The sequence below is a fragment of the Megascapheus bottae genome, chromosome 11, assembly GCF_031878675.1.
Source record: "Megascapheus bottae isolate mThoBot1 chromosome 11, mThoBot2.hap1, whole genome shotgun sequence".
Taxonomy (NCBI): domain Eukaryota; kingdom Metazoa; phylum Chordata; class Mammalia; order Rodentia; family Geomyidae; genus Megascapheus; species Megascapheus bottae.
This window is the reverse complement of record NC_143519.1, coordinates 22,328,703-22,348,729: the sequence shown is the minus strand read 5'-3', so window position 1 is coordinate 22,348,729 and position 20,027 is coordinate 22,328,703. Positions and strand designations below refer to the sequence as shown.

Here is a 20,027-nt window from a genome sequence, read left to right as displayed (position 1 = left end):
TGCATGAAGACCTGGGTTTGATTTCTCAGTACCACATACATAGAAAAAGCTGGAAGTGGTAGTGTGGCTCAAGTGCTAGCACTCTAGCCTTGAGATCCCAAGGACAGTGCCCAGGTCATAAGTTCAAGCCCAAGGACTGGCAAAAACAGATTCAAACAAAACTTTAAATTAGTTTCTTGTCCAAAAAAAAAAGATACCAAGAAATCATAACTCAGAGCTCAGGTTTCTGTTTCAGGCAAACCTCAGACAACCCTGGCTTATCAGCTATTGCTTCTTAAATACCTGTTTTCTGTCTTTAAAATAGTGATCTCATAGGAGTATTTCAGGATAAAAGAAACAATTTATGTACATACTGTATACTCATAGTAAATACCAGCTTCTAACACTGTGAAAGATATAAATAAACTACAACTTCACTTCTCTCTTTCAAATTAAGCAGGTAGAGACTCACAGATGAGGGTAAAAAAAGTACATCAATAGGCTGGGAGTTTGGCCTAGTGGTAGAGTGCTTGCCTAGCATGCACGAAGACCTGGGTTCGATTCCTTGGTACCACATACATTGAAAAAAGCCAGAAATGGTGCTGAGGCTCAAGTGGTAGAGCTCTAGTCTTGAGCAAAAAAAAAAAAAAAAAAAAAAAAAAGAACCCAAGGACAGTGCTCAGACCCTGAATCCAAGCTCAGGACTGGCAAAAACAAAACAAAACAAAACAAAAACCATCAATATGAGGCTCCTCTTCCACAGGACCCCAACATGAAATGAAAACCAAACAATTCTCAACATACCATATACTGATCTAAATTCCATTACTGTGGTGTTTATGTTTTAGCTTTGTGAGTGATGAGAAGTTGAAGCACTATACTAAAGCTCAATAAAGAAATCAAAAGGGAGGTGTGCTGGAATGTTTACATAATTATGACTCCACCTATCCACCATTTCTAATCTCTAAAATCTTACTGTAAGCCTGTTGTGATAAATTTGATTTCTGATACAACTGGCTATTACCAAGCTGGTGAAACCTGAAAACTTTGGGTGTCAAAGGAGAAGAGGTCTGAGTCTTACCTGAGATTTCACCTAAGCGCCCAAGCAAAGTTTTGCTACTTGCAGATGGCTGTATAGGTTAGCTTCTTTGAAATGAAGACAAAAAAGGGTCTCACCTTCTTTCTAAGTGACTTAGACCGTGTTTTGTTACAGGACTGTCAGAGAAGTGTCGAGATGAAAACCATTTGACATCATTTGTGTTTTAGAAATAGTTGTGCCTTGGTGATGTATGTCACTGTCTATTTCAACCAGTTTGCTAAACTCTGTATGTGAATTCTATCTTACCTCCTATTGTGACCTTTGTGGCTGGCTTTGAAGGTGTTGGTGTTTCAGTCATTAAAGCTCAAGTCTTGTGCTTCACCTTGTCTTAAATGCTCTGGAGGCAGCAGACCTGTTATGAACACAGGCTTGGGTTCATCAAGACAGTGGTCCTTTCCATCTCTTCCAAGTACCTCTGTGAGAATTAGAGGAAAACATCTTTTTCATTCATAACATGAGAATAATAATGGTGTTTTCTTGCTCAGTATTTCAATAGCATCTATGATTTTTGGGTTGACACACCTGTCTCTTGGTAATCAGTCTGTTTGCTTCTTTTAGAGCCTTATCAACAAAAACAACAAAACACATTTTCTTTATGGGTGAATAGCAAAGAAATGTATGCATGGAATCCCAATACTTGGTTTTCTTACATGTCTGAGAATGACAACTGCATTACTGTACTCAAAAAAAGAAGCTGAAGTCAGAGATGGGTTGTTGCACTCTGTGCTTAATACCACTGAAAATTGTATGCTTACTTATAATTGGGAAAAAAGCAACTTTCTAAACAAAATTTAAATAAGCTCTGAATAATGGGCTTGTGTAACCCAAGCCTTTCTCCAACCTGAATGACTGCTTTACTGTTTTTTTTTCTGACTCCACCAGAGATAATGGATCTCCTGAGGTACCAGTTAGAGATTAGATTCTGAAAAGCGAGCTTGAAGTGTTGTGAAATTAGGTGTGAGCCTGTATACTTTGAAACTAGGCTACCATTATACTGCTGCCCATCCCCCAACAAGATAACAAAGAACACACTTGAATGAACAGCGTGTTATTACCAGCTTAATATGTAAGTGTCCAGTAATTTTCTCATTTCATTTTCCTCTAGTGTCCCAAATGAAAAAGGACAAATTGGTTCATTAAAAGAAGTTGGAAGCTGGGAACTGATGGCTGACACCTGTAATCCTAACTACTCAGGAGGCTGAGATGTAAGGATTTCTGTTCAAAGCCAGCCTGGGCGAGAAGATCTGCAAATAACCACCTGAGAAGTCCAAGTGGCGCTACGGCTCAAAGTGGCAGAGTGCTAGCCTTGAGAAAAAAAAGGTCAGGGACAGTGCTCAGACACTCAGTTTAAACCATAGGACTGACAGAAAAATCAGAATGCAAATGCCTTTCCATCTGCCTAACTACCACCACCTCTGGACTCTTTCTGAAAATATTTGGATTTCCAGGGATGAAGCTCATAATCCACATTTGTGGCTATACCTTATGCCTGGGCCTATGTTTTTATTTTCTGAATTTAATAATTCTACTAGTCACAGGGATATGCAGGTATGATGCTCACATTGAACCAATTTTTAACTAATTGGTAAATGGTTTAATATAATCAGTTTCACTTGATTATACTATAGCATAGTCATTTTTGAAATGTGGAAATAGATGAATATTTGGATCTGGAAGACAGCATCCTTGTCATATTTCTGGTTACGCTTGGCCATCTGTCCTTCTCTTAGTCTTGAAACAGAGACTAGTTGGGGCTTGTACCACTCAAGAATTATTACTGGGGAAAGACTACTACCTGGCTGAGATTCTAAACGAGACTTAATATGTGTTGTGGTAACTGTGGGCTGCCACTTTGGGACTGTGATTCAGAACCATGAAGGTTTCTTCTGGCAGGAGGTGGGGTATTTATTATCAAACAATCTTTTTTTAAAAATGATGTTTCTGTGGTTTGATGAGTCTACATTTCAGGTTGGACAACTTCCCACAAGGACTGCTTTATTAAACAGAGAATGTTGGAGTGATTACCAGGAAGGAAGGCTTTTTTATTCTCTCTCTTTTCAAAGGAAGTCTAAGGTAAGTCAGCAGGAAAGCATAGGGATGCTGTGTGCATGTCCCAACTCAGCCGTATCTGGTTTCAAATATAAGGCCACACATCCCGTGTTGTCTCTTTGCCCCTTATCAGGTAATAATCAGATGACACATCAAGCAAGATCACTCTGATTTTAGTCAGCTAGATCCCTAATAGTTTTTTGTTGATGATGATGATTGTGGGGTTTGAACTCAGGACCTGGGGGCTGTCCCCAAACTAGCACTCTACCACTTTGAGCCATAGCACCACTTCCAGTTTGGGGGGAGATGACTGGAGAAAAGAGGGTCACAGACTTTCGTATCCCTGCTGGTTCGAACTGTGATCCTCAGACCTCAGCCTCCGGAGTAGCTAGGATTATAGGCGTGAGTCACTCCCCACCCTCCCACTCTCTAATAGTTGCTGTTTCTCACTCAAGATAGAACTGGTGAGCTGCAAGTGATATTCTAGCTATTTGGAATTAAAATAAAGAAGGCTGAGATGAAGTAAACTTGAACAGATGGTATCTTTGGCATTGTTTTAAAGACACTGCGAAGAAGGGTGTGGATTTATCTTTCTTGGCATGACTTGTTTTACTTATTCTAGAGCCCCACCTTTTATTTTGGGTGGTATTTTTTTAATATGCCAGGCAGCTGTGTTGAAACTTCCCACAAACTCTGATACAGTTAAGAAAAATAAGCAAATTGTATTTTTTGGCCATCTAGTAGAAAAATAATATCCACATTATTGTTTTGTAGTAGAAAATCATTTGTTTATAAACAATGAGTGATCTGAGCACTCCAAAATTGTGATGAGCAATTTCTTTAGGATTCTGTAAAATAGGATAGACTATCGTTCAATATTTTGTGTTACCCAAAAATTCCACTTTAATTAGCTACAATCAGTGTCACTTTTTATTTATTTTTTTTGCCAGTCCTGGAGCTTGAACTCAGGGCCTGAGTACTGTCCTTGGGCTTTTTTCTCAAGGCTAAAGCTCTACCACTTGAGCCACAGCACCACTTCTGGCTTTTTTTTTCTACATATGTGGTACCAAGGAATCGAACCAGGGTCTTCGTGCATGCAAGGCAAGCACTCTTAGAATTAGGCCAAACTCCTGGCCTAACAACTTCACTTTTTAATAGACATCACAAAGACTGAAGATATCTGTTTAAGTCCCTTAACTATCATTTTCTGGTTTATAGACCTGAATATGGGGATGGACAAGTTTGAGAATAGACAGTTACTAATGTGAAATATAATGGTCCACTGTGTGGTTGTAGGTAGAGAACTTTGAGACCAAATGATATCTTTTCTAACTGGGAGAACTCTGAGAATATACTCCATGACATTAAGGTTATTTTCTTTGTTTCGTGCGAGTCTTCCAATAGTAACTAGAAAACTCCACTACAGAAGTGTTATTATTCAATTAATTAACTGTTATTTTTGTACCCGGGACTTGAACTCAAGGTCTGGGCAGTCTTTTTTTGTTGTGGTTGTGCAAGGCTAGTGTTCTACCACTTGAGTCACAGCTCCATTTATGGCTTTGGGTAGTTAATTGGAGGTAGGAGTCTCATGGATTTTCCTGCACAGGCTGGCTTCCTACCACATATCTCAGATCCCAACTTCTTTAGTTGCTAGGATTATAGGCATGAGCCGCTGGCACTCAGCTTCAATGTATCATCTTTAACCCTCTCGACTGTCCACGTGTATAAAGTAATCAGTACAGACCCAGGATGCTGAGACTGTTTCTCCATACTGTCTCAGTCACTTCTCATATTCATGTTTGTTACCATCCACACTACCAGGTCCTCTGGATTTCACCTCTCCTCAATATCTTTTTCAAATCATTCCATACTCTAAATCTTCTCCACCATCACTTTCCTTCAGGCCAATATTCTCTGTTGCCTAAAATTCACACTGCTTTCCTAATTGTTCTGGCCAAACTCAGGCTTCTGTCACTGGGTTAATTCTGAAGGAAGACAAAGTTATGTTGATTGAGGTAAAATATAAATGAAATGGTCAGATTACAATTGTACAGTTCAATCAAAATTTTTAAGGGCTAGACTCTGCTAACTGCTACTTATCACACAATTCATAGAGAAAGCTTGCAAGAGCCAGAGGCGCCTCCTCTGTGGTCCTGTTGCAGTAACCTGCCTCCAGCCAATGGGAAGAGAAAGTCCATGGTAACAAAGGCAGCATTGTCTAATTTACCTTCTGTGGGAGGGAAGTTAATTACATGGGCATACTTAGCTAAAAAGGCTTGGAAAGGTAGTTCTAGCTGAGGAGCTATGCATCCAATCATAATTCCATTGCCTTAAAAAGAAGGGAATATAGATGGTGATGGAAACAGTCTATTTATACATTATATTAGGATTTTTCCTCAGTTCACAAAATATTTTGTCTCTCACCATATATTCAATAGTTATTTATCTTTTCCCAGTTAAGTTGGGTAATTTCCCTTATGGAATGCTTGCACATCTTCTGTTAATTTTTATCTCTTGGTATTTGGTATGTTTAATGCATTCATGTTTAAAGGACTACTTCTGTTTCACTTTCTGTTGTGGCTCATCTAGAGGGGTGTGATTTGTTTGTGTAAGTTTCTGTTGTGTTGTGCATGTTTTTTTTTAATTGTTATTATACAGGTGTTGTACAGAGGGTTACAGTTACATATATCAGATAAAGGGCACATTTATTTTGTACAACGTTACTCTCTCCCTGGTATTCTCCCAGTTTTCCTCACCCTTTCCTACCCACAAGTTATATAGTTCATTTCAGCTTAGTGAGTCTGAGTACTCAAGTCTAGTGAATACCACTGCTGAATTTGTTGACCCTTTGTCTCTCCTTTTCTGTGTTCTCCTGTGCATTATTTTTTGGTTTTGTTTATGTTATTTTGTCAGTCCTGGGGCTTGAACTCTGGGCCTGACCACTGTCCCTGAGCTCTTCAGCTCAAGGCTAATGCTCTACCACTTGAGCTACAGCACCACTTCCAGTTTTCTGGTGGTTAATTGGAGATAAAAGTCTCACGAGGGGCCGGAAGTTTAGAAGTAGAGTGCATGCCTAGCATGCACGAAGACCCAGGTTCGATCCCTCCTGTACTACATACATAGAAAAAAGAAGGAAGTGGTGCTGAGGCTCAAGTGGTAGAACTAACTAGAGTTTGTTCACAGATTCTGTGAGTCTACTACAAAATCTTTAACATGATTAATTTTAGAACAGGAAAGATTTATGTGATAGGAAAATAAGCTGGAGTATTTAGGATGGGGACCTTTTTTTCTGCCAAAGACCGTTTGGATATTTCTAGCATCATTACATGGCTCTGAAAAATTACCAATAATTTGTTGTTGTCTGTATTGTCGTGTAACAAGTAATTTCTTGGGCCTTATATGGCCAACAGGACATTCATTGCCTACCCCTGAAAGAAGAATATATGTTTATTTGTAGTTTTATAGATTTCAGTTTATGGTTGCTTAATCTTGTTGCTTTGTAGTGCTTCTTGTGTATGTGTGTATGAGTGTGTGTGTGTGTGTGTGTGTGTGTGTGTGTGTCTGGGATTGATTGGAGATAAGTGTCTTATGGACTTTCTTGCTCAGGCTTGCTTTTTTGTTTTTATTGCCCGTCCTAGGGCTTGAACCCTGGGCCTGAGCACTGTCTTTGGGCTTTCTCAAGGCTAAAGCTCTACGACTTAAGCCACAGCACCACTTTTAGCTTTTCTATGTATGTGGTACCAAGGAATGGAACCTGGGTCTTCATGCATGCTAGGTAAGCACTTTATCAGTAGGCAAAACTCCTGGCCCCTCAGGCTGGCATTGAACTGCAATCTTCAGGTCTTAGCCTCTTGAGTAGCTAGGATAACAAGTGCAAGCCACCGGCAAACAGCCTAGGTTGTACTTCTTCCATGTCCAGCAATGCTGGGGAGACTTCTACTGTATTTTGGGTAATGTCTTTAATTCACAGTCCTTCTCCCTGCCATCTTTCCAGGCGGTTTCTTCCTTTTGTACTAGCCAGTAGTATTTTCAGACACACCAACTACCTTCTCCCCACATCTTTGGCAATAAGTGTGTTCTTGATTACTGGGCTAATAAAGAGACCAATAACTTGTCGTCTAGCACACGATCAGTTCACACAGAGTAAGTTTTGGTCAACAGGGTTACCAACATGTAGTTCCAAAGACTTATACATATTTTGTATCATTTCTCTCGTCAGCTTCCTTCTTGTTTTTTTTTCTTTTTAAATTGGTCTTTCTGGTCTCATAAACTGGCCTAATATTTCATTGACCTCTTTCCACAGACACCTCAGAGAGTCTTCCTTATTAAAAAAAAAAACAACAACAGAAAAACCAAAACTGTACCAACAACCTACAAAAATACCCTTCAGTGTTCTACACATTCCACTTCAACTTCCAGAAAAGTCATTGCCTGGTTCTCAAATGATTCACAGGGCCTGACAGCTGACATCCGCTGAGATTCCTGACAGTCAGCCTTCAGCTCAAGGGGACAGCTACAGCTCATTTCCTCAGGCCTCCATGTCTTACCCAACAGAAGACACCCCATCTCCATTTTGTACAAAGTAAGCAGACCGTATGTCAACTGTAAGGTGGAGTAACCTGAGCTTGGGTCTAGTAAGAATTCTAGTGGTTATAAAAAAGCAATTCCTCTGACAAATTCTTGCTGTATGGCAGTGGAAGGACAATAGACAAAGCACCTCTGCATACCTATCCTGCAGGCCTGAAAAGGACTCACTACAAGTCCCATCCTCCCCACCCCCACCCCCACCAGGGGCACGTGATGGATACTTGAGTCCTATGTGTGTGCATATCTTGTCTGTTTCCCTCTTCTCTCCTTTGCTTTCCTCAATGGAGAACCAGTGACAAAGTTCCCGACATTCCCAGTGTAGGAAGGACTCAAGTGTCTCTTGTGGAGGTTCCAAGTTAGTTCCTCCCTGTCCTTGGCTTGGGACGGGATGAATTTGCAAGGATCTTATCTTTTTACTTTTCTGTTTTTTTTTTCTTCCCTTCCCTTCTATCCCTTCCACTCTCCTTTCCTCCTCTAAGTTTCCTTTCTCTTCTCTTCTCTTATGCCATTTTTTCTTTCATTTAAAAGTTATTTTAAAAATTATTGCCTTTAACAAAGGAGTTGCCATCTAACAAAGCAGTTTATAAATACAGTATATCTGGATCAAGGTCACCCTTTCAACATTCTCACCTATCCTTCTCTTCCTAACCCTTTCCCTTACGATTCTTAATTTTGAAGGATGTACATTGGATTCTTGTCTGCATCCCCCCCCCATTCATCCTCAAAGATATTAGTAGCCTGGAAGTTGGCAGGCATTTTAATGTACATGGGGACTTCTGTAAGTACAATTTAACAGTGATTTCTTAGGAGATATTCTTGGTTTTGGCCACACCTTATGGGGAAGGCGCAGCTGCTAATTTCCCTCTCACAAATCCCCAAAGAATGTCTTCAGCCTATGTGTTTGCTGGGCCTGGTCAGATTTGGCTGTGCCAGGTGGATCAGCCCACTGGGCCGGCTGCATTCCTTTCTAGGGAGACCCAGGAAGCTGCCCAGCAAAGTCAAGGGCAGGAGAAGTTTAGGTGGATGGAGAGCATTTTTCTGTGGTTAGTTTGCTACCACATCCGATTTGATTCCATGTTTTTGTGACAGGACTGGGGCTTGAACCTGGGGCCTATTCTCACTGTCCCTTAGCTTTTCTCACCTCAAGGCTGGCTGGTTCTCTAATACTTGAGTCACAACTCTACTTCTAGGTTTGGGGTATTTTTTTTAATTGATGGTTAAAGACTCGTTTCTGGTTGAGCTGGCTTTGAACCATGATCCTTGAATCTCAGCTTCCTTGGTAACTTGGAATACAGGCATTAGCCAAACCAGAGTTTCCTTTCTTTTTCTTGGTTGGCTTTTTGGCTTAAACTCAGGGCTTGGGTGCTGTCCTGAGCCTCTTTGTGCTCAAGGCTAGTGCTTTACCGCTTGAGCCACAGTGCCACTTTCCTGTTGAGTGGTTAACTGGAGACAAGAGTCTCACAGGGACTTTTGTGCCCAGGCTGGCTTCAAACTGCCACTCTCAGATCTCAGCCTCCTAAGTAGCTAGGATTACAGGCATGAGCCATGGGTGCCAGACTCAGAGTTTTTCCTTTTAACCACTGAAGTAAAGATTTGAAAGGAAGAATAAGGACAATAGGCCTCATAAAGTAGTTCAATTGCAACCTACTGAGGATGACTTCTGTTATAAGACAATTTTCTGTCATTTGACGTTTTCATTTGAATCAATTTTAACATGGAAAATATGATTTGTTGTAAAGGAAATTAGTAGAGTGTGATACATACTACTGGGTGCTAACAATCTGTGGCTAACACATTTTAATCTTTGGCCTTTCCCAGTCTGTGAGATAATGACTATAGGTTACATACATCTTCTTAAATAAGTGGACAAATAATTGCACAAATGGGATATGTTAGTGGTTAGGATAAATGAGGTGCAATATTTGATTCAGTCACATAAATGCATTAAATATCAACTTATTTTTATTTTTTATTTGTTGGCAGTTAGAACTCAGGGTCTCATGCTTGCCAGTATGAGTCAAGCTTCCAGCTTTTCTTGCTTGAGTTTATTTTCTCAGCTCGGTCTTGTACTAACACTGCTTGGTCCAGCTTTAGACTGCAGTGTCTGCTTTGTCTTCCTAATTTTTTATTGCTAATTAAAGCTCAAGGTTTGCCATTTAGCCTGCACTGGTTCTTTCTTTTTATTGGTAGGGGATTTAGTTATAACACTTGCCAAAGCTCATGAAGAAATACATTTATTGAAAGGAAAATGCGTGTACTGCATATGTCTTTATTTCTTCCTCCTCATCTGTACATACTTGTTAGACAGGGCTGGATGGGAAACAGTGAATGAACTGGGCGATGCTCATCTAGAATACTACTGAGATGTCAACAAAAGCTTTGCTTTCATACATTTTGGCTCTGAGCAAAAGTTTTTCTGGAGGTCTGGATGTTCCCTTAGTGGCTCTAGGCCCTGGAATGAGCCACTGAGCTGCCCAAAGAGTGTCCCAGCTGATGATGGAGTATGCAGTTAACTGTTCATCCTCGCTTAGAAACATCAAACACATACCTTTCCCAGCCTTTCTAGGTGGAGCTGGGCCTGGGTGTGTGAAGTCAAGTCCACTCCCTGTTTCTGTGTTGCAGAATTATCACCAGACTGGATGGGCAAGTCAGGTGGTGGGGCTGTATCTGAAGAAGGCTAGATACTGTGGTAAGAGCCCAGGATTGGCTTCCAAGCAGAGACAGTAGGCATACAAGAGGAAGTGGCATGGAGGAGGGACTATAGAAAGGCCCAGGAGAAGCAATGGGTACAATGATGCCTCTTCCTTGCATGCTTTGCTTGTGGTGAAACTGGTTGAATTGCTTCATCTCTCAAACTATTTCTTCCTCTGGAATGAAGATGCTGGTCAGACTTTAGTGAGTTCTTGTAAGGTGGCAGAAACTTGTACTCGGGAGGCTAAGGCAACAAGATTGCATACTTGAGGCCAGCTGGTCTACATAGTGAGAGTCAGTTCTTCTGTTTTAACATTCAGATAATTTTAATGGAGTTTGAACTCAACGCCTTGGGCTTTCTAGACAAGCACTTTACCACTGAAGCCATGATTCCAGCTCATTTTGCTTTCTCATTTTTTTTCCCCCCTATGGGTCATGGGGCTTGAACTCTGGGCTAAGGTGCTGTCCCTGAGTTCTTCAGCTCAAGGGTGCTGTCCTACCATTGGAGCCACAGCCCCATTTCCTATTTTCTAGTGATTAATTGGAGATAAGAGTCTCAGGGACTTTAGTGCCAGGCTGGCTTTGAACAGTGATCCTCAGATCTCAGCCTCCTGAGTAGCTAGGATTACAGGAATGAGACACGGCTCCTGGCTTTGGTTGTTTTTAAAACAGGCCCTTGCATTTTGCCTGAGTTGACTTTGCAATCACAATCCTTCCACCTGTGCCTCCTCAATGTCTGTGAACCCTAGAGACATCCCACCTTACCCAGCCATACCTGGCTTATTTGTTGAGATAGCTGCTCACTAACTTTGTACCTGGGCCAGCCTTGAACTGCGACCCCTCTTGCTCTTCTCCCAAATTGCTGGGATTACAGGTGTGAGTCAGCATGCACACTCACAAAGCTTTCTTTCAAACAAAACAATATAAAATAAATAAAAGCAAATTACATAGGAGGCACGATAGTGTATATTTATAATCCCAATCCTGTGGAGATTGAGGCAGGAGGATTAAAATTTCAGTCATCCTGGGCAATTTAGGGAGACCTTGTCTCAGAATATATGGATGTAATTCAGTGTTAAAGCCCTTCCTTACCTTCTATAAAGTCCTGAGTTCAATGTCCAGCACTGGAATGGAAGAGGGGGGGGGGCAGGCAGGCAGACAGATCCAGAGACGGACAGAGACAGAGAGAGGAAGAAGGAGGAGGTGAGGGAGGGAGAAAGAAAGGGAGTAGGCATGCAGATGAAATCAGATAGGGTGAATCGCTTAGACGTTTACCTGACTTAGTTGTCAAGAAGAGTTCCATAATTTCACATCTTTTCTAAGCTTCCAACTAAGCCACGGAAGCTTTTCCAAGTGATTTAGGCCACGAGGACTCTCTGGTTGATAGGAAGATGAAGCTTTGGCTAAAGGTTTATGTTCTTTTACTCACTGAGCTTGTCTGGAGCAAGAAAGGTGAGGAGGGGAAGAGGTGTGTTTGTCCATGAACACTCACAGTAGCACAGACCAGGGACTGGCCAGCCCTGCCACCTGCTTATGTCCTCTCCTTCACTATCTTGCTCATAGATGGTTTTGGCTACGGTAGCAGAGTTGAGTGTTTTGCACATGGCTGACATAGCCTCAAATAAAATATTTACTGTCTAGCTCTTTAAGGAAATGAGAGCTGACTTCAGGCAGCAGACCAAAAGTAGAGGGATTAACACTGGGTTGCATCAGTTCCATTGAGAGAGACAGCTGTCCTAACAGTTTTTCTGTTGGATGCTTTCCTAGCAACCTTTGTCTGTATCTGTGTTTGAAGTCAAGAGGTGTCATTTTATTTGCTATTGCTGATGTTAGGGTGTCTCGGGAATTTCTCTGGATTGGGAGGAAGTAATCTATAAGATTACTTTTTCTATAAGATGTAGCTGTCATGTGTCAAGTAGATAGTCACTTTGTAATTACAGGTTGTTATTGTGCCTCTTATGTCTATAAAAAATTCGATTAAGGCTTTACATATCTTAAACCTGTTCTTGGGAGTTTGATTTATCAATTTAAATTTTCTTCCCCTTGTCTATATTACTTATGCCTAGTAAAACTTGTAAAAGTCAGATTGTTTTTGTTTGCTTGTTTGTTTTGAGGCAAGGTCTGACTCTATCGCCTACACTGACCCTGTCCTGGCCATGTAGCCCAGGTTCACCTCAAACTTGCAATCCTTCTGTGTCAGCTTCTCGGGTGCTGGGATTACAGGTGTGTACTAAGTGATGCTGTGGCTTGAATCCAAATTTGTTTTCATAGAAGGCATATGAACTCCCTGTTGTCTTTTGAAGGTTTTTTTTTCCCCTTTGATTACACAGAGTGAAGGACCTAAAGAAGAATTGGGTGAGTTGTGAGGAAGAGCCTGAGAGAGGAGGAAAGGTATCAGAGAAATGTCAGATTCTGGGTGTGGGCAAGGAGCAGAGTGGTAGTCTAAGAGCTCTTAGGTAGTTTGAGACTCAATGTGAAAAGTAAAGAACCAAGCAACAGAAACACAGAGTGAAGAAGATGAACAGAGAATCGCATTTCTCTAGGGTGTCTAGAGATACTAGGGAACAGAGGAGAATCTAGTGTGTTCTTATTGCTGTCCTTGGCTCCTATGCCAGTTATTCCATGTCATGTGCTAATTCTAGGGCATTCCTTTGGAAAACAATCTGAGGACTGGCTGAGTGAGGCCCACCAGCGACTCAAGGAAAAGTGAGTCCCAATCTGTACTTGATGCTCTGGTAGGAAAGACAGACACAGAGTTTTGTGTGTGTGTGTGTGTGTGTGTGTGTGTGTGTGTGTGTGTGTGTGTGTGTGTGTTGCTGAAGAGCAAATTTAGTTTAATTTAATTAGTCTTTTGCATGATAAGCAAAGTAAGTAAGTAGTACCACTGAGCTACACCTGCCTCTTTCATGATTTTAAGTATAAAATTGTAGATGTCATCCTAGTATGGCACCTATTTTTACTTAACATGAGTCAATATAGGTTGTAAGAATGTAGAAGTTTTATACTTGCTATTTATATCAAATTATTACATGTGCTTTAAATTTTTATTTAGCCACTGAGATGTTTGACTTTTTAAATTGTAAAAATGGAGTTTCAGAGAACTTGGAAATCTAAAACTATGATAGTATGGCAAAATGAACACTGTGTTTCTACCCTCTCCTCTAAACCTCCCAAATAAATGAGCCAGTATCCTAGCCCTCAGAAATTATAAATAGATTTTCTTGTTTAGCAAAACAAACTTTGCAGATGTGATTACAGTTAGACTATTGCAAGGAGGAGAGATTAATCTGAATTATCTTGGTGGTCTTCTTAAGAGGGAAGAAGAGTATCAGAGTCAGGAGTAGGAGATAAAATGACAAAGGGGCTGGGAAGAGGCCAGGGTGGGCTGGTAGATGGATGAAGATGGTGTCTAGAAGTGAGGAAAGGCTAAAAAATGGACCCTTCCCTTAATGTCTTCATAAGAAGAAGCTAACCCTGGATGTAGTTTGACCATAGCCTAGTAAAACTAATTTTAGACTTTTGACCTCCAAACTTTGCATAGACTGGGGCTGGATCAATGGGAAAAATATTTCACCAATAAATTTTGAGATGAGAGATAAAATCGAGTCCAAAAACAAATGAAACCACTATGATATGGATAGGGATATTGAAGAAAGAGAAGAAATGGTGGTTCCAATAAGAGAAATGCCAAGCCAATCAAACAGAGCATGCAAATAACAAGTTTTCCTCTAAGAGAAATGAATTAGGGGGCTGGGAGTGTGGCTTAGTGGTAGAATGCTTGCCTAGCATACACAAAGACCCCAGTTTGATTCCTTGGTACCATATACATAGAAAAAGCTGGAAGTGGTGCTGTGGCTCAAGTGGTAGAGCTCTAGTCTCAAGAAAGCTAAAGGACAGAGCTTAGGCCCTAAGTTCAAGCCCTATGATTGGCCAAAAATAAATAAATGAAAGAGAAATGAATTAGGGAATGCGGCACTCCCTTAGGACACCTCTCTCTGTTGCTGACAGACCTCTCTCATCTGGAAGACCACATTTAACCTGTAAAAATCATCACTAAGGGTGGGGAATGTGGCCTAGTACTAGAATGTTTGCCTAGCATGCATGAAGCCCTGAGTTCAAGTCCTCAGTACCATATGAACAAAAAAAGCCAGAAGTGGGGATGTGGCTCAAGTGATAGTAAACTAGCCTTTAGCAAGAAGCTCAGAAACAGTGCCCAGGCCCTGAGTCCAAGGCCCAGGAATGCCCCTGCCTCTGAAAAATACTTACTCTTGAGAAAATAAATTATGATATGACTTTTTTTTCTTTTTTATTAGTCATGGGGCTTGAACTCAGGGCCTGTGTGCTGTCTGTGAATTTTTGTGTTCAAACAATGCTAGTGTTGGGCCGGGAGTTTGGCCTAGTGGTAGAGTGCTTGCCTAGCATGCACAAAGACCCGGGTTCAATTCCTCGGTACCACATACATAGAAAAAAGCCAAAAGTGGTGCTGAGGCTCAAGTGGTAGAGCTCTAGCCTTGAGAAAGTCCAAGGACAGTGCTCACGCGCTGAGCTCAAGGCCAGGACTGGCAAAAAACAAAAACAAAAACAAAAAAACAATGCTAGTGTTCTGCTACTTTGAGCCACAGATCCACTTCTAGTTTTCAGGTGGCTAATCAGAGATAAGAGTCTCACGGCCTTTTCTGCCTGGACTGGTTTCAAACCACTATCCTAGATTTCAGCCTCCCGAGTAGCTATGATTACAGATGTGAGCCACTGGCATCTGGCTGGAGCCATTACTTAGCTTCTAAGAAAGGCTACCAAGACTATATCCTTTTGTTCTTAATCTCTCAAATCTTCACATTAAATCCTGTGCTAAGAAAATTAATTCCAACAGATCTGGAGTTAGCCTCAGTTGAACTAACAGAAGAAAGGAGCCGTTCCAGTACTGTTCTGAAACACATTCATTGCCAGCATTGATTTGTAACTGGAGTGCTCTACAAGCTTTGAGATGCTTTGTGCTAGGTAGTCAGCATTGCTTATTGATAACAGGAAGACTGATTATTTGTTGATTATTCATATCTGTTGAAACCTCCACAGGCCTGGTTGCAGAGCATAATGTGTCGACGTACCCAGTGGAATATACAAAACTCCATCTGAGGCTCCAGAGGGGTGTGTTCCACTCATAACTGAATGCTTCTTGACTGGAGAGAGAAAGTGGATCCTGAGAAGAACTGTAAGGAAGGAGGATAATTGGAGCTTGCACAGGGCCTCTCTGACCCTTTATTGCAACACAGCCTGTAGTTGTAATCTTTGTTTATCTCTATTGCAGTGGGATTTCCATCTTGTCTCTTAACCAAAGATTTGAAACTGCAAGTTTCTAAGTGTCACAATCTTGGGTTCTGTGGATCTTGCCTGCATGACTGCTACTGTTAGTGTATTCCCCTGAACTGAGCGTTGCAGACCTTTACATCCCGAAAGCACCTAACTGGCCTAGCAGGGCATGGGGTTGAACTGGGAAATAACCAGTTAGCTGCTGGTTGTTCCTTTAAGATAGGAGATCCTGAAGTGGGAGAGCCCTGGGCCCAGTGGAAGTAGAGGTTAGTCTGAATGGGGAGGCAGAATTGACAACTACGTTCCGGCAATGAATGAATTGGATATGGTTTAGAGCAGGGGGAGAGGAAAAGGCAATGATGATGGAAGTTTCAACCTTCAGATAGATTGTTATTATTTGAGCAATCTCTATGAAATGCCCAAAAATCTCCCCTTGTTTTAAGAGAAAAGTAGGTAGTACAGGGGAGTTGAAGAAATAATGTTGTAGTCTCCCAACCAGGATTAAAAAATCTAATAAGAAAATTTGATATATGTACATATATACTTACATATTATGCATGATACAAAAAGGTTGGATATATAATGCACATTATATATAATAGATATAAAGAGCAACTAGACTTTTGGTAAACAATAACTGCCCCTTATAGATAAAAACACATTTTTCTTAATTATCATTCTTCCATTCAACCAACAAACGGAGTGCCTCTATGATTCAAGAATCACAAGTATGACAAATATGAAGGCTTCTCATCTCAAGGAGATTATGATGCAAGACCATTAAGTGCTTGGTACTGAAGAGACTGGTGTAAAGCAGAAGAATTGACAGTGAGCTGAGGAAAATCAGTGATGACAATGAACATCCAAAATGACAATCTAAGTAAGACTTGAATGGTAAACACATTAGTTTGCCATTCTGAGTTCCTCCAATCTGTATAGAACTGTTGGTTTCATCCTGCAGCCTGGAGGGCTGTCAGGTATTTGCCATCCTGCCCAGGATTATCAGAAGATCAGGAAATCAGGAAGCCAGAGCACACGAACACACGGGGGAACTGGGATTTCTGGTACTGCCTCACTGCTGTTTTAGGTGGACATAAAGAGCGAAGTAGCAAAACTCTCCAGCAGCATATCTCTACCTCAGCACCACTGAAGACCCATAGGTCTTGTATACCCAATTGTATATCTGCTTCTCCTTCCATTAACTATGCCTTTTTTGCCTGGTCCTATGTGGTTTCCAAAGTCAAGATGCAGAAATCTATTATTGGTTTGGAGCCTGAAGAAAAGTCAGAATGGAGTTCTCATTCCTCCTGGTGATTTCTACAGCATAGGTCTGATGTCTTAGTCTAAGAAACTCTAATATTATTATCATTTTGATCTGTCAAGTTGTAAGAGATAGGTATCATCAGTCTTACCAAGAAGGACATGGTGTAAAGGATGAATGGCTTGCCAAGAGTGAGCAGTGAATCCTCACAGCAGGTTGAACGCAGGCTGCTATAGCGTCTGTGCTGTGTTCCGCATCACTCTGCCTCATTCTGGTATTAAGCAATGCCTCAGCTCTTGTAGCACTGGCAGTCATTTATTAATTGTGGCATCCATCTACATTCAGACAGGGAGAAATTGGCCATGCAATTACTATTCTAATGAGATATCTTTTATTTTAAGAGGCACATAACATTTATTTCTCCTTTCTGGAAAACCATGGGGGCCCACTGTTATTTTCAAATTCCCCAAAGTCCAGAAATAATACTGGAGAAAATTTCCAAGATTTTAAAAAATTATTTGTACCTTTATTATCAGTTGTGGTATTCTTCTTGGATGAGGAGGTAACAGTCATTTAATAGCCATTATTAAATAAAGGCATGTAAAGTTCCTAGGTCTGCGCTTGCTACATGAAAAGAGCAATGACTATTTTCTTTTTTAATTATATGCAGAATGGATGTTCATTTTGACTCATTGTTCTGTTGGATCCAAGACATGGATAGAGCAATGTGGCATCACGGTGCCCTATTTATTGAGTAAGGTTCAGGAAATATTTCCTAATTTAAAATCTAGGGTGGACCCAGCTGAGGGACCATGACACGCTCTTAGGAAGCCCGAACCTGCCTATGACTCAATTCTATCTCTCTACGAAGCTGGCAGCAATCAATTGCATAAAACCATTTTCCCTGCCATATTCTGCTTCTACATTTTAGAGGGACCTCAAGAACGGTGATAGGCTCAGTGAAATAAATGTCACAAAAAAAGTTGTTTCTATACATGCTCCAAGGGTCTCAGTTTAAAGCCAGAGTGAAACCAAGGCTACGTCCGTTTGGCCACCTCCATGCCCACTGTATGTTTGAGTTGTGAGGTTTTCTTTGTTTTTAATTTTCAGGGTTTTCATTAGAAATTTGTCACCGATTTTATTGACCTGCCATTTTAAACTGCAGAGGAACTATTAGCAATTATTAACACATAAATAGTAGATAGCATTGCAACAGCTGAATTAATACAAAACCAAACCAGAAACTGCACAGTCTGAAAGATATGAGCATATCTGCTCTATACAGGATAAGAAGGGCAGCTCTTTAATAGAAGTTTAACGTAATATCTTAAGTAGAATTTGCCTTGTCTTTTCTTAAACTACAGACTAGTTTGAGCACTAAGATGACAATAAGTTCATGACAAACACAAACACATTCTCCATCTGACCTCTTTGCATATTGAAATTCTTGGTTTTAGGCAGTGCTTTTTGGTAAACACCTGTGTAGTATTAAAAAATCTGAATTTGTCTTTGGTATTAATAATTAGATTGTTCCTGAATCAGAGATTTGGTTATAAATGAAAAGACACTGGCTTGGCTTAGTGGAAGTTATGTCATGGTATATAAAGGAAGAGAAACTCCTAAATCAATGCACAAATCATTTTTTAGATGCTCAGATGCCTTCAATATTCCTTGGACAGCAATTCTTTATCTCATTATAGGGTAAGTACCCATTTTTCTAATTTTGTATTTTATGAGGGACAACAACATTCATTTAAGCATTCTGTAATCTGAATTACTACTTGTCCCAACAAGGTAGCTTTTCAACTGATGAGCTCTAAAATTTTAACTAAGTTCAAATGCTGGATACAACTTTTGGTTTGTTATTTAAATTGAGCCATGTCATATCTTTGTTCTTCAACTTTCTCACTTGTAATATTAACATCCAACCTCAATCCAATCAACAATTATGGACATCACAGAAATTAAAACTTTGTTTTGGTGATGGTACTGGTGCTTGAACGCCAGACCCAGCACTCACTCTGCTTTTCTGCTCCTAGTTGGTGCTTTACCACTTAAGCCACATCTCCATTTTCAGCTTTTTGGTGGATAATTGGAGCTAAGAATCTCAAAGATTTGACTGCCTGGGCTGGCTTTGAACTATTTTAAGAGTACTCTTGAGGGGCCGGGAGTTTGGCCTAGTGGTAGAGTGCTTGCCTAGCATGCACGAAGACCCGGGTTCAACTCCTCGGCACCACATACATAGAAAAAAGCTGGAAGTGGTGCTGAGGCTCAAGTGGTAGAGCTCTAGCCTTGAGAAAGTCCAAGGACAGTGCTCAGGCCCTGAGCTCAAGCCCAGGACTGGCAAAAAAAAAAAAAAAAAAAAAGAGTACTCTTGAGTAGCTACATTATAGGGATGAGTTACTGGCGCCTAGACAAAAACCTATTAATTTTTTTTTTTTGCATTTAACTATCCAGGTTACTACAAGAAAACAGCTTTCTTTCACATTATTTTAATTTCTTAGCTCAGAATAAGGTAACATTAAGAAAGCAACTGTTTGGCTGCAATTTGTATTGCATTTCATATTGCAATAGCCTTGCCTACCCATCCAGATCTTTCTGCTTCCGTGACTATTGACTGCCACAGGCAAAGCTCGGCTGCCCTGTAGGTTTCTGGAGCAGTCTTCAGGATGGTTTTGTAAATTGTTGATGTGGATGATGAATAAAGATGACCCAGGAACTTCTAATGACCTGGCTCCTCTGGGCAATGTTCCAGATTTGTTAAGCTTTTAAAAATCTCCTTCAGCTCTTATGAAAGGTACATTTCAGAGCCTACAAGAGAAGCACTCGCCCAGTGTGGCTCTTCCTTGTTTACTCCTCCCGCTCCAAAATAATTGTCAATCATTCTCTTCACTTTTTTTTTTAACATCTTAAAATAAGAGATGGGAATTGTTACATTTCAGGGTACTGTTTTCTTTGGATCATTTGACATAAAGACCTGTGTGCAGAATTATATAACAGATTCCTTCTGTGCTTTTAGGTTCCTGAGTTTCTGGGTTTTGGGAGAGGGAGAGG

General features: G+C 40.7%; 1 protein-coding gene across 1 annotated transcript in view; it reads left to right on the top strand.

Annotated features, from left to right (window-relative positions):
* The first annotated feature begins 8,596 nt into the window (after nucleotides 1-8,596).
* The window catches only part of Scel (sciellin), a 115,058-nt gene continuing 103,627 nt past the window's right edge, over nucleotides 8,597-20,027 (top strand). The window contains exons 1-5 of the mRNA XM_090341782.1: nucleotides 8,597-8,757; nucleotides 12,520-12,628; nucleotides 12,736-12,760; nucleotides 13,048-13,111; nucleotides 16,674-16,776. Coding sequence (XP_090197908.1) covers nucleotides 8,597-8,757; nucleotides 12,520-12,628; nucleotides 12,736-12,760; nucleotides 13,048-13,111; nucleotides 16,674-16,776 — 462 coding nt within the window. The remainder of the gene's footprint in view (nucleotides 8,758-12,519; nucleotides 12,629-12,735; nucleotides 12,761-13,047; nucleotides 13,112-16,673; nucleotides 16,777-20,027) is intronic.